Genomic DNA, 15,832 nt, shown 5'->3' on the forward strand with positions numbered 1-15,832 from the left:
AAAAGGAGCTGCAGGTTCACGTCGAATACTGGGCCTCCTCCGAAGCCGCCCGTGCGCAGTACCACGTGGGGCGACGCAGTCGAGCAGCTGCCCTCTCACTGGTCGACGCTCACGCTGCCACGGCACAGCATATGGTAGGGAGCGGCCTGGCACGCGCACTTCCTCTACAGCTCGTCCTCCTCATAACCGAAATCTGTTCCTCGACATGCCCTCCCCACCGCAAGAGCCCTCATTCCACATTCCTGAAGCCGCGGGCCACCCGAGGCCCCGACTGCGTCCCCAGAAAGGTCGTTTCCGCATTAACTCTTTAATTTGCCTCCGGCGCAGACAGGAGAACTGAGAGATGCCGGCTGGGAACTCTGGGAGCTATCGACGGCTCACTGCTGACATCACGGCGTTTATAATAAAAGGGCCGTCCGCTTTCAAAGAGGGAGACGAAAGGTTGTCGCCATGTCTCTTCAGAGGGGTCTCCCAACATCTAGTGCTATCGCAAGGGGGGGCTGTGCTATTTATAGCCCAGTGACTCAGTCCTTTTTTCTAGTTTCAATAGAAGTGCATCATCAAAAATGAAATGGATTTTCTAGGCCGCCATGGGACCCTAACCTTACTCGTAAGTGAGTGTGTATGAAAAAGCATGGCACTGACATCGAGTGGCCAGCATGAGTTGTAATAATACACTCACTATACTAACTGGAGAGCACCTTAAAACTATTGTTGTAAACCTGCAAATCACAAGCATTATTCCATTTCATAACTGGGAAAGTTACTGCTACTGCTGCCTTGTATTTATATATGGTTTTACTTTAAATCTAGGCTATTTCGGTTTGTGCTATGGAGACATTTTTTTGTTGCTTACAGTTACACTCAGATCATTAAGGTCTTTTGCTGGGATCATCGCTGATGTCGTGAGACATTCTTTTTAAGAAAAATCATTTCAGTTTGCTAAACCTAAAAAGCACTTGGTACAAATACTGCATAGAACAGACTGCCCATTGTATGGCTTATCAACCTTTATGTTCTCTGCACAGTAAGCACACTCAGCATGTTTCTGGCCAGAATCTGTACAAGGCACATGGGTTTATTGCTAAGGGGTGTGTCACAGCCAGTGGACAGACACACAGGAGGCCCCAGGACGTCTGCATGCACTGCTGTCATACATGTAACGCTCCTGGAAAGTACTGTGATATTTTCATGTTCCCTGTGTGATATAAAAGTAATCTCTATCTAGCTAGCCAGCTATCATCACAGGCTATGGAAACAAACTACACTATTTTATATTCACACATTGCAGTATTTTTCTCATATTTCTCGCTGTTCTTTAGCATATCTAAAGCATTTCTTTTTAATGCTGACTGTTGGGATACTATGTAAAAAAATGGTAATATTGGGCTCAGTTAGATTCAAAAGGTTATATAAATCGGAAAAAATTGCTAATCTGCACTATTACTGTATGCCAGAACATAATCAGGCACTTAGCTGAGATCTTCCATCCATTTCCTTTCATGTAATTGATTGCTAATTACCCCAGAACAGCCACTGCAAATTCACAAGACATATTTACAGCATGCTACCTTGAGAGAGGCGAAACTACACTTCTTATCCCTCTCTAATGGATTTTTTAACCTTGTGTGACTTCACTCTCAAGTGTAGCATGCTCACGTTATTGGTTCCCCAGTGTTGACGGGGTGACATTTGTGTGGGGTGATGATGTTTTTGGTTCGACCGCCATGAGAAGTATCCTGCCCATAAACTGGGGTAGACGGCCCATTTTGCACAATGATGCACATTAAAATGGCATCCCTTTATGAAACCCAGAAAATAATGGCAGAGGAATGTGCTTTTAAAAATCTTTAACATTTTTCTTATCCCTGCTGCATTTATGTGGCCCCGGTAAACAGGGCCCTCCGCCTCAATAGATGATAATGGGATTTAATCTTCCCATTGATGATCCTGCATTAGGCAAGACCGTAAAGCCAGTTATCAGCCTCAAGGCCACAGCTGGGAGATACATACAGTACGGCTCTTGATTAAACTGCTGCTAACTCCTGCCAAACAGCTCCAGTCTGAAAGAAGTATTCAGGTCCCCATCATGTAGGGCGAGTTCCAATAAAAACCAGAGTCAGGTTGTGATTGCTAAGGTCACGCAGCTGTCTGAAATGAGGGGCTGTCTTGCCATCTAAAGTATTTTCGCACTTTGCTCATCCACCCCGCACTCAGACTGAGGTTCCTCTTTTGAAGAACCGCAACCCCATAGAACCAAAAAGTGATGTTTTTTTTTTTTTTACAGTCCAAACTCTTAAGCACTGAGGCCAATATCAAACATCCAGTGAAATATAAATAGATTCCTGAATCCTTTTCGGGCATCCTGCTCTCATCAAAAGACGTACTTCTCTAAATTGGGAAAAAAATATGCCTTCACCATAAAGAACAGAATTTAGGACATGTCCCACGGTATGCACTCTTTAAGTGTGTTTTAATTAACTTTTAGTACCTTTGGTTGTTTCTATTTTAAAGTACTGTGCTTTGGGCCCCCTACTAATTTGAAATGCATACATATTGATTTATAATGTGATTCTAAAAGGGAAAGGTTTAATTAATGTACAGCTTAATACACAATACATCATGGGATGGTGCTTGGAATTAGCTGGTTCATTTTTGTTCCAGCATTCATGGCTTCAGGCTTTTATTGGGGAACACTGTTAAACTCTGAGTTATCCAACCCAAACCTATAGACGAGAGTTTAGTGGGGTTTTTTTTATCTTCATATATTCTGGTTGTTATAAGGACTATGAGCTTTTTTTATCAGTGAGATAATGAAGGAATTAAAAAAAAAAAGATGCTAAATTTTATTTATTTATGTTAGAACGTATTTACCAGTATCTTGGTGGTGTAGGCACTGTTTACGGCAATGGCGTTGACCAGCATTTCCAGGGTTTTGGATGGCAGGGCATCTGGGTCAGGGACCTCCTTGTAGTAAACATCTCCCACATAGGCTTGCACCACAGTCATCCTGTTGGTAGTGAGTGTGCCCGTTTTGTCCGAGCAGATGGCTGTGGCGTTGCCCATTGTCTCACAGGCATCAAGATGCCGTACTAGGTTGTTATCTTTCATCATTTTCTGTTCACAAGAAACGACATATCATCCACCCATTAGGTAAAGACGCACCAAGAACACACGACCTACAAGACTCAAAGCCCCCGGTTGGCAAAACAAGTCACATTCGGCGGTCGTACCTTGACAGAGTAGGCCAGAGAAATGGTAACTGCCAAAGGAAGACCCTCAGGAACAGCTACAACCAGGACAGTAACCCCAATGATAAAAAACTTGACAAAATACTGGATGTAGATAGGTGTACATTCCGTCATCCATGGCTTCTTCGCAATGACAAAGTTATCAATGGCAAAGTAGAGCACCAGAATGATAACTGTGATGGCCGACATCACCAGACCTGTGGAACACAAAAGACAGACATGCTGTCTATGATACTGCTTTGCTTTATACCTGGGGAGGTAGTGGGTCCTCATGTGTAATTTGGTCTACAGCAGCACCACCAGCTGTCAAGGACAGAAGTCTAGCCACTATATACATTTAACTCTTTATAAACGAGCAACTGATCAATGACACATACATTCAAAGTAAAATTAGAGCTCAGAGACAGCAGATTTAACACATCGGTTGGTATTAAAATTTAGATGTGATTTAAAGCTGGGCACATAATAAGAGCTTTTCAGGCTTTGAGACTGCAGTATGGAGATGAATATATTAATCTCAATGATTTTGTACGATACCTGCTTTGCCGATCTGGACGGCCAGCTTGGTCAGTTTGCCCTGAAGGACAGATTTCTCTTTCTTGGACACACTGGTCTTCTTCCTCTCTTTCTCGTCTGCATCCTCGCCCTCTGCACTCTTCAATGGCTGCATTTCCATCGCCGCAGCGCCATCCTGCTTCTTGGCTGAAAGTTCCGAAATACGGCATGAGACCCTGTTATGTCTCTGGTCTGTTCTTAATGTAAAGGGCCTTGAAACCCCATGCAATTTGTGCAGTTACGTAACTTAGTGATCCATAAAGATGACTGACAAACAACCATCATGAAAAGGTTTATATATACACATATATGAAAAAGGCACAACTGAAAAACCTTAAAAGTTTGACCAAAGTAAAATTGTTCATTTTCTCAGAAATGTTTAAAGACCCAAGTTCAGATGACTGCCAAAAGTGATAAAAATTCAATTGTTATCTATAGGAATGTACTTTTAGTCCATTATTCCTTATCCAATTCTATTGGTTGTTTAATGAAAGGAATTACAAAAATGTATATTTTCGACATAAAGATAAAAAATAATGGTAGAAGATAATACGGATCTGGTAAGTGTCATATGAAGTGGCTACATTCTGAATGCACACACATAAAATCCATCACTCTTAAAACATCAATGGAGACACATGCCCCATTTATCTTGTATCCCCGACAAAATCCACACTCCTACTCTGAAATTCCTTTACAGTGTGAGCATTTGAATTATATTACAGTGCATACTTTACAGTAGAAAATGTGCAGGCCAGCTGTAGTGAATAATAGAAACCTCCTACCACATTAAAATGTGCCATTCCTAACAAGCCATTTCCATATCTAAATATGTACATATCAGTTTCGTTGTTTTTCACTACCCACAACCGGTGATTATGTCACCTGCCAGTTAAAAGCAGACCGCAGAATTTTATTTTTGTTTAGGTAATCACTGGAGTGAAACAAAAGTGTAACCATGGCAACCTGCTCACACTGTCACTTTAAGGACAAAAGACTAACAGTTAGTTAAAGTACTTTTCCTTTTGATGCAGAAGCCTGGAAAGCTGCTTATTAATGTTACAAAACTTGTCTGAGCCTTATTTTATAAGTAATACCTCGGATGGTGACAATTTACTAGAAAGGGCAGAAATAATATAGTATTATGATATTACCTATGTATTGATGAACCACAAACTAAGTCTTAGTTACATACTGATCTCGTGTTTATCTCAAGCAGTTAATATTTTTGTTACTATATCTGTTAATTCTGCAAATCTTTGTGAGCTAATGAAGGTACAGTACTACTGAAGAATCACATCACAAATAACACAGGTTAAATACTGATCTCATGTTTGTTCAACATTAATGAATTCTGGGGCAACATTTATCCCAAGCAGTTGCTATATTTGTTACTATATCTGTTAATTCTGTAAACCTTTGTGATCTACTGAAGGAACTACTGATGGAACAAGTCATGAATAACGCAAGTGAAATATTGATCTCTTGTTTTTTCAGCATCTTTTATCTCAACTAGCTGAGAGTTAATACTAAGTATTTGTGCCCCATCAAGTAGAGTTACCAATCTGATAATATCTAACTGAAGTTTTTGTTGTCCGATTTGCCACTCTGAAATGAACAAACAAAACATCATAAATGTTCATCATATATGTTTCAGATTTCTAAACTTTTGTCAAATTTACCAGTGTAAAATTAACTGTCAGGGGCATCAAACACTATTCTTTCGAACACTCAAAATAGTTGAAATCCTAAGTCATGGCCAAGGGCCAAGGCTACTGTGTATAAATGGCTTTTCATTAACAGCGGAAATGAGACTGCATGCGTTTAATACAGGGATGACCATTCCCGCTTCCGCCATGCTACAGTAACTCCTGACTACAAAGGGCCTCCCCTGACTACAGAGTTCACATGGAAACCCTTTAGTTTCACCTGTATCCAAGGGTACTTGTCCCCATGGGCAAGTACTAGACCTAGGTCTTCTTTCTGCTCTTCAGTTTTCGATTTTGACTCTGTTAATTCTCGCCTCAAACCCAGTACTTTTCTCATTACATCGGGGATTTTCTTTCAAAGAAGTTTCAAGGGAACAATTGGTTCTCTGAATTCCTCAAAGGCCCTGAGCCTCTTCAAAGGGTTCCGTGAATCCCACACAAAGTAATTAGCTCAGTCTTCACCCAGCAGAGACTATGCTGCTGCTACTATTGATTCAGCTGATGTTTCCACAGTATTTGCACCCTTTAATCAAGGAGTAGAGTTCTGAGATAAAACTTGGAGGATTACCAGCAATCACAGCATGTGTTTTCAATGCCTAATGATGTGTATTATGACAAAATATCTGATACCTATTGTAACGTGATGTAACTTATGGAGGCATGTTCCACTGCACGTGAGTAGAAATAAATCGATAAAGTGTGTCAGTGTTCCAAGACCCAAAATCAGTGGCATCAGACAGAGGCATAAGCATGCAAGATAAGAGTGTGGCACGGGCCAGATAACCCAAAGGAGTCCATTCAAGTTAAGAGGTCAGAGGTCACAGTGGTTACTTTGTGCTGATACTGCACAATAGGTTACAGTAAGCTCCAGCGAAGAAAACAAAGAGAGGAAACCATTGCAATAAAACAAATAAGTGGGTCAATACCTTTGGTTTGGTTGTTCTCCATATTGCCATCTTGCATTTTACCTGGGATGAAGACACATGAGACACGGACACATGTTTTTACAGCAGAATAAAATAAGAAGGTCAGACGCAAGAACATCTCTCACAAAGACATCATAGTGACATCAAATGTGAAAAAGTACATGTATAATTGATGTATGGCCCGATACAGTCCCAGCAAAAATCAGTATGACGTTTAAGTTTAACAATTAATGTGAGGCTCCTGAAAAAAACAACACAATTTCTTTTAACTATTTGTCCATGTTTTGGAGCAGTGCTGGGTAGGAGAGTGTGTGTGATCTCCAAGGCTGGGTCCCTGCTACATGTATCGCAGAAGGAGGTGTGCAGGCTCATGTTCAAGCCTCCCTGCTTATAAGGAGCGAGAGGGAAAGCAGTGGGGGCTGCAGCATATACTGGCCACCCCCCCACCCTGGAACCAGCCATACCCCTGGGGTTTTTCTCAGGGAAACCGTCTGTAAAGTTAATGATCACTAGGACACTGACCGAATGGAGGATCACTGCTGAAAAGTATATATTTGTAGATGCTGTATTTATGTTCGTTTTTTTTGAGGGCCAATACTGCTGCCGCAGCAGTGGAAAGAATTTTAATTTGAAAGATACCGTTAAATCAAGGAAATCTCTGCTTTTGTTTAGTACACGGTGCTGTTCTACGCAGTGCTCATCAGCACCACACAAAAGTCCTTCAAAGAAATATAACATTTCATTTGGCTTCCTTCACCCCCCCCCCCCCTCCCAACAAACAGACCTTTGTATTTAAATTATTAAGCTGTGCTCTCCTAATATCAAACTCTCTGCTATGCCACCGACTCTTCCATTTAACAGCTCCAGCTGTTTCATCCTCACCCTTAGGGGCACTTTGTAGTCGACCACGTATGATATCCTCTTCCTCAGCTGTGGTTCTCAATACACCCCCCCCCCCCCACCAGAATGTTTTCATTCCAACCCTACCTTAATGAGGCTCATATGGTCCTTAATAGGCTAATGATGCATGTGGCAGGTTGAAAGCAGTGTGGGTTGGAATAAAACATTCTGGTGGGGGAAGGGGAGCTGGGGTGGGGGGGGGTGTCAGGAACAGGATTGATAACTACTGTACTACATGCAACTATTATGTCACTGCCTAGCATTCCATTCAGTCCCCAAAATAAGTAAATTATATATAAGGATTGTTATAGCCTTATGTGTATATGTAGGCGTGCTTACAGAACATTATTTCCCCTTTTAATTTACTGATGACATTCTCTCTTTATGTATACTTACAGTGTGTATATACACAGAGACAAACACACACAACCACAAAGTAAGATCTAGCTGTCATACAGTTACAGATTAATACTCATTTAGGGAACTGGAAGATGGAGGAGTCTTATGTACATGATGATGAGGCACAGAAGCAGCCTGGCAGGTAATAATAGGTACAAAAATGAAGGGAAGTGAAATGGGAGAGAGGAAAGACAACAAAAATAGCAAGGTTGAGAAAACTGAGACATGAGAACTGTGTTGTATACGATCTCCCACTGGAAGAGCTAAAATAACGCTGTGAGCGATGAGCGATGAGCGATGAGCGCTCTCACTGGGCTGTGCCAACCTGATTTAAAGTACCTGGACAGGGGAGATTCAGACTGGGGACAGCTCTATCCCAACCAAGAATACCACATCCAAACGTTTCATATTTCATCAGGATATACATTTAGCCGTGATGTTACTGGTGTCTGATAAGTATTACATATTTGTAGAATGATATTTAGGAACAACAACCGGTGGAAATGCATGGACTGAGGAATGTAGGACATGCATTGTTTGAAATTTAAATACCACTATGCTATTGTGTAACTGTATAAAGGGTGACACAACAACATGCATAAGATCAGTGTAAAAGTATAAAATAGTTTGAATAGTCACATGTCTGTGGGCCCCTTGAGTAAGGCCCTTAACCCCCAGCTCCCTGGGTGCCGCAAGGTGGCTGCCCCTTTGCTGTGACCCCCCAAGCCTGCTCTCACCTGTATGGAAAGCCAGGTGAGGCAAAGCAAAAAACAGAATTCCCCCACAGGGATTAACACAGTATCACTATCCTATTTTATTTCTGCTGAAATGCCTTTGCTGTGGAACTGTTGCCAGATAACCCCATGATGGTGCATTCGTGTTTATGTAACTGTGACTGTCCATTAGCATACAAGAAATACCCCCTGAAGCAGGATAAATCAGCACAGAAACCTGTTCCTTCCATTGCATCACACCGAAGAACCAATCAGCACTGAAGCTTGCTCCTCATGTTGCTTCAAACAATGGAACAAAATGGCAGAAGCCCATTTATTGCAATGAATCTCATAGTGGAGCCAATCAGTATAGAAGGTTGTTCTTTGCATTGCTCCGCACCAAAGAACCAATTAGCGTTAAAACTTGTCCCTCACATTGCATCAAACAATGGAACCTGGAACAATGGAGAAGCTCACTCATTGCAATGGAACCAATCGGCAATAAAGTTCATTTCTTGTAATCCAGTACACAGTGAAACCAATCGGTACAGCATAAAACATGAACAATACAAACAGTATGTAATGGTATGAAATGTGATTTAGTATTCATTTCTAGCCATTCCGGTACAGCATCATCATGCCTCAGGACCAACACTACTGACATGCAGCAGAACTGACAAAAAAATCAGGCAACGTATGGATTAAGCTGTAATTGTAATTTAAATAAAATTATTTCTAGCTAATTCATAATAATAATCTTTAATTTTGTGCCAAGTATAAACAGATTATATATAAGCAGATTTTAGTATCCTTATATGTAAATGGATCAGTGAAACTAAATAATATTCATAATCTTCCAGTACATTAAGAAACATAATTATTTTATCAGTCATTAGTCAAACCTTTGGCAGCATGTAATTATCATCAACATTAGAGATGATCCACAATGAATCATTGACACCTCTTATGATACTTGACAGGTACGAATATCCTTAAACCAGTGTTTATTTTAGTTTACAGTTTAGTCAGGCATTGCTAATCCATCAATATTTCTAAACAAAAGTGCTCAACCACTAATTTGTGTTCAAAATATGTGGATAGGATAAGTAATTCATTACTGATACCAGGCATTCAGTTCTAAGCAAAAAAACTAAAATAAAAGTATAGATAAAATAGAGAATAGGGAATAGAATCTCACTGACTAAAGTAAATAAAACACACAAACACACAAACACACAAATATCACCTTAGATTAATATTACAATATGACAAAGAAACAGCCATTGTCCACCAAGGAACACATTGATTTAAGCAAGGAAGGGAATCCTCTCATCAGTGTGTAAAGAATCTCAGCTGCAAAGCCATCCATCCATTTTCTATGCCTGCTTGTCCTATTCAGAATCAAGGGGGTCCAGAGCCTCTCCGGATGACATAGGCACCAGGCAGGGAACAAGCCAGGGTGGGGCACCAACCCATCGCAGAGCACACTCACACACCATTCACTCACACTCCATTCACTCACACTCCATTCACTCACACTCCATTCACTCACACTCATTCACTCACACACCAATCACTCACACATCATTCACTCACACACCAATCACTCACACACCATTCACTCACACTCCATTCACTCACACTCCATTCACTCACACTCATTCACTCACACACCAATCACTCACACATCATTCACTCACACACCAATCACTCACACATCATTCACTCACACACCATTCACTCACACACCATTCACGCACACACCAATCACTCACACATCATCACTCACACACCATTCACTCACACACCAATCACTCACACATCATCACTCACACACCATTCACTCACACACCAATCACTCACACATCATTCACTCACACACCATTCACTCACACACCATTCACTCACACATCATTCACTCACACATCATTCACTCACACACTCATTCACTCACACACCATTCACTCACACACCATTCACTTACACACCATTCACTCACACACCATTCACTCACTCACTATTCACTTACACACCATTCACTCACACACCATTCACTCACATAGGCATCCATAAGGGGAAATTTGGTACTCCAATTAGCCTCAGCATGTTTTGGGACAGAGGGGGTTAACCAAAGTACCCAGAGGAAACCCCATGATGACACGGGGAGAACATGCAACCTCCACACACATGGATCCATGATGGGGATGAACCCTTGTCCCAGAGATGTGAGGTAACAGTGCTAAGCACTGTGATGCCATCCTACGTATAGGTGAAAAGCTGTGATTCTACCAACCATAACGCTAAACGCAAAGATAACATACCTTTTTTCTCTTTTTTTTCCTCCTCCTCACCACCAGCACCTAGCAGCGTGAAGATGATTCCTGTCTGGGAGTTGACTCCTACGGCTGTGACCAGCATTCGTCCTGAGCCTTCCATCACATGGGTGCCTGGGGAGGTGGCAGTCAATGGAGGTCACAGGGAAGGTTGCACATGAACAGCAGCCTCCGAGATCCTGTCTACACCCACATTTATAGCAGAAAATTTTAGTCTATGTTGTGCGAGGCATCGTCATCTACATTCTCAGAATTGCAAGTCTGTGTTTTGAACAATACATACATCTATGCTCTCAACAGTATGATGTTAAAGGTACCAAACCAAAAAAAAATTAAACACCTCCTTAGGACTCTAAGACGGTGTGAAATGTGCTGTAGAAGCTGCACCCACCAGAGAGCAGCATGGGGTCCTTGTCTGCTGATTTCCGTACATGGTCAGATTCCCCCGTCAAGGAACTTTCGTCAATCTTCAGGTCATTCCCTTGTATCAAGACTCCATCAGCCGGTAATAGGTCACCTTTGATTTCAGAAATAATGAGATGGCAAAATATATCAAACTGATCTGAAGAGTTGGACATGAACAGAAAAGCCAGCAACAGACGATGAAATAGCATCGATATGTAACCATGTTTTTCATCAAGAAAATAAAAACTAGACACAAAAAAAACCTGTTTGGTCATATTACAGCATATACAAAGGATACAAAAACTCTGGATTCAGTTTATAAGAATATCAGTTATCCGGATCGTACTACTACTATAATATTTAGAAATGTTTCCTGAGCCCTCTCTTCAAAACTGTCTGTCCAAATACTTCTCTAAACTACACCTGAGGAAGCTGTAACTGTGTGGTAGTACTGAGACTGCTTCACTGTAAATCAGGGGTGTTCTGCTTCAGAAAGCAGGCCACGCAGTGAGGATAGCCTGCAAAGGGACAGGATCACGTGGAACCCAAGGTACAGATGACCATCTTAAGAGTATGAAACGGAATGGTCACCTTCGTTATCAGTGAACCATTTCAGAATATGAAAAAGGAAGCAGGAAAATACACACTTTTCTTTTTAGCATAAAATACCCACCGTACTTCACTTGTGCAATATCGCCGACCAGAATGTCAGCCACGGGTATCTGTACGACAGTCCCGCAGCGGATGACGGTGAACTTCTGCTCCTGTTCAATGCGGCTCTGCAGACCCCTGAACTGTTTCTCTTTGCTCCAGTCGTTAAAAGCAGTGACGAGAACCACACACACCACAGAGAGTAAGATCGCGGCTCCCTCTATCCAGCCAGCCTCTGCCTCGCCCTCATCCTCGACCCCTGCAGTGATGGTTCCACATGCTGTGGGCACACAGGCAAAAGAAGTTACAGAACCAGTCAGATTTCACACACATATACACACAAATAGACTCATCTCACGACATATAGTTTTTAAAAACTGACACACAGGCACACGGGTGCATACTTTTGCACACACATACATACACTGTAGCTCTTACAGGATTATGACGTTTTAGTTTTTCCATTGACACACATTCCAGAGAGCATTTCAGAACCAGTGGCGACAGGGTGTTGCTCTCAAAGACTAAGATAAGTTTGGAACTAATTATCTTGTGTTTCAGACCTTAATTTGTAACGTCTCTATCCCAGCATGGTTCAATCTTCCCCTGAAAACGGCTCCCAGCGGAGCTGCTTGTGGCTCTGTGTTGCGCTGCGGTACGAGATCTCAGTCCCGCAGAACGGCCGGCTGGGTGGCTGAGAGCTACTTTCTACAGAACCGTAGGGCAGATTAACAGCCCCCATTAAGGGGAACTTGCTGATGAGTAAACAGTCTGAATGAGCAAATGTTGACTGAACAGGTTGTACATCTATTCTTCAATCAGCAATGTGGAAGTGCCTGTTCGTTAAGTTATTACAAACTCCTCTATCGTTTCTTATTTACAAGTCATATCAGTGCACCTATTAACAAATGAATATTACTTTATATGTGACTCCTGACACCATAAATCTTTGTTTTCTGGAACCTAACAGCACAAAAACAAGGTATTTAAAGAAACTGTAAAGCTATCAGAGCACAGAGTCATTTGTTCATGTTCTTACTGTCTTTGATCTCAGCTTATTTAGTCAGCACTGCATCTATTTATTATCACTTACAAAGACAAGATAGCCTGAGTGGCGTGTTTTTTTGGAAACTGGGTAAAACTGGGTGAAACCGGGATACCTGAGATCTCATGCAACGTCTTTACTGACCAAATTCAAACCTTCAGCCCTGAGGCTATGAGGCTGCACTAATAATATTTAATAAAATAACGGCTTCGCTTCCTATCATCCAAATATAAAAAAAAAAGATGATGTCTTTTCATTAGATTACACCTGCAGGTTCGGAGGTTTAAATCACAGCCCAGACTTCTGTTTCTGGAGTTTGCTCGTTTGTTCTGTGCTGTAGGCCTTTCCTCACTGTACTCTCGTTTCCTCCCACAATCCATTAATGAGTGGCTGGATGGACTGATGTAAGTTGCCCCCTGTGCATGCATGTCTCTGGGCATTTTGTTGCCTTGTGTCCTGTGCTTCAGGTTCCATGTTCACCGGTACCCTGTTTTGGATAATGGATGATGGGCGGATTTTGTGTTTCAGCGTAAAGCTGCTGTCCGTGGTCCTGATGTCAGTTACAACTGAATACCAGCCCATACTTGGAGGCCAACACAGGCTATTTTTTAAGACAGTTGTTTTATATATAATAACTGGTAATGGCACTTAATAATGCCATTTTGAATATAAACCATTAAAGCTTCTCTGAACCTCACAGCAGGTTTTCATTCTAGACTATCTTCAGTGCTTCGCTATGCATGTTCCTGAAAATTAAGTCAAATTACGTTACATTAAAACCCGTTTCTAAAATTCAAATAATCGGTTCAGACTGATGCATATTATAAGGAATACAATGAAATATGTTTTTGTCTATTTCTGTGCAGGAATCATTAATGAGTGAGTTTTTTGACAGTATATAAACCAACACAATAACCACATACATTACAGTAAAAAACAAAGTGACGCCTGCTGTATATCATTCAGATTAAAGACATTTTCGGTCTAATTCATAAAAATGATGATTGATCAGCTGATTGTGTTAGCGCCTCAGCCATCATTGTGAGTTTATCTGCTGTTTGCCACTCAATCTCCATGACTATGAAGTGCAGCGGTGTTCCTGTGAGCAGAGACTACTATATTTTTCATAAGAAATGGGTAAAAGAGGGCTTCAGGGTCTGGTTCCTCAGAGGCCTCCTGCAGAATACATATTAATTCCCTGAGACGGAAGGAACGCTCTGCGTCAATAGAGTCTTTGATGTTGGGTGAATACCCATTTTTCGCAAAGTAGATGGCTGCATATATGCAATTCCTTCGTCAAATCCACAGTATCTTACACTGGATCTTGTGGGTCAAATAAGATGACTTTTGTGGCCACTAAGAAGATGCTGCTCATGAAATGTGAAGATCTGGTCCAGGACAAAAAGGTAGACTAAGGAGTGAAAGGTACTCACATTCACTCTCGCCCCCTGGTGGCTGATAGAAGGAAAGACCCAGTGAGATCATTGCGGCTACCTCCAGGATAATAAGGGTGACATCCTGCAGTGCCTCCCATACTAACTGTAGGAAAGTTTTTGGCTTCTTGGGAGGAATGAAGTTTTCTCCGTAGATCAGTTTCCTGTTGTTAATGTCAGTGGCAGATCCAGACAACCCTACAAGAAGATACAATATACATGTCAGTAAACAACTATGGTCCATGAAGGTATTACAGAACTTATTATTATGGGAAGGACAACAATTGATACTTAGTCAGAAGTACCAGAAAAAGCAAGTCATTGTGTGTAGTGCAAGTGATTTGTTTTTAAGTGTGAGTCGTTTTCACCATGACTATGGTTTAATCCACTATGCTGATGAGGAGCAAACCTGCTGCTGAATGAATTGTAGCTCCTCAAAAAAATGTCACCCTTGGTTGTGGAACTGTAAATATGTCCCCCCCCCACCTCACTTCAGTCCCATTGTCTCATGTAAATTCTGCCTCAAAGTCCAAATGGGAAACGATACTATTTTGCTGGCTTTCTAGAGAAGCAATTCAAAAGCTAAAACATTGTTATGTTGCTCTCAAGTGCCAGACTGTGTCATTCTACCTCTTCACATATGATAATAGTGATTAAATATGTAATAAGTCAGATTAAAATCACTAAAAAGATGAATAGCAGTATGATCATACTGGATCCGAACTATTGCTACAAAATAAAACTACTCCTAGCACAGAAATGATGACATCATCATTTTATATTTGACTACAATGGATATAATTCTGCTTGAACAGTTCTCTGTGATAATTATACTTAAGAACATAAGCATCACATTCGCACGGCATTTTGAGCAAAACAACAAACATGTACAATGGGTTAAACCAGTGACCCAGAGAACTATTTTTGGATCTGACCACTGTTCTACATCGCTGGATAATTTATAAGGCACAATCTGTGCTTTGTTTGGAGAGACAACTACCAGCAGCATAAAGCGGAAAGACAAAGTGTTCTCAATATTTTAAAGCCAAATATTGAATTATGGATTTCGCATGTCGGTCAGAATAAACAGAACTTTCTACAGCTTGCTGTCATTTTACTGTGGCTGCATTGTATGAATTTGTAAAGTTACCTTTATATATTTTATTTTGCCAGGTATTGCGTCCTCTCTGCCGCGCCTGCCTGACCATCCTACCTCCTCCCTTATGTGTCCCTGATGGGTCACACCTGATGCTTATTGCCACTGTTTTGTCCATATATTTCAGCACCTGTTTCTCTCATCCTCACTGGTCTGGTCATTGACGTCGTTCCATCTTGCTGCCTGTGTCCAGTCCTCCCAGTTTTGATCCCTCATGATTCCGTTTATTTTTATTCTTTGTTCATCGAGTTCAATAAACCTCCTTTTGTTTCTCTGCCATGCCTGCCCCCCACCCCGAGTCCTTCGTCCTGGCGGTCGTGACACTCATTTGCTTTTATAGAAATACATTTACATGA

General features: G+C 41.4%; 1 protein-coding gene across 6 annotated transcripts in view; it reads right to left on the minus strand.

Moving 5' to 3' along the window:
• LOC111840344 (plasma membrane calcium-transporting ATPase 2-like) overlaps positions 1-15,832 on the minus strand; it is a 64,082-nt gene that overhangs the window by 18,274 nt on the left and 29,976 nt on the right. For all 6 annotated transcript variants that reach the window (XR_002837387.2, XM_023805065.2, XM_023805070.2 and 3 more), the window contains exons 3-10: positions 14,321-14,518; positions 11,865-12,122; positions 11,178-11,303; positions 10,775-10,900; positions 6,442-6,483; positions 3,789-3,953; positions 3,234-3,448; positions 2,875-3,117 (exon numbers count right to left, since the gene is read on the minus strand). Coding sequence is in view for 5 of the 6 variants with exons in the window: in XM_023805065.2 (XP_023660833.2) it covers positions 2,875-3,117; positions 3,234-3,448; positions 3,789-3,953; positions 6,442-6,483; positions 10,775-10,900; positions 11,178-11,303; positions 11,865-12,122; positions 14,321-14,518 (1,373 nt within the window). In the remaining variant the exon portion in view is untranslated. The remainder of the gene's footprint in view (positions 1-2,874; positions 3,118-3,233; positions 3,449-3,788; positions 3,954-6,441; positions 6,484-10,774; positions 10,901-11,177; positions 11,304-11,864; positions 12,123-14,320; positions 14,519-15,832) is intronic.

The sequence above is a fragment of the Paramormyrops kingsleyae genome, chromosome 6, assembly GCF_048594095.1.
Source record: "Paramormyrops kingsleyae isolate MSU_618 chromosome 6, PKINGS_0.4, whole genome shotgun sequence".
NCBI lineage: Eukaryota > Metazoa > Chordata > Actinopteri > Osteoglossiformes > Mormyridae > Paramormyrops > Paramormyrops kingsleyae.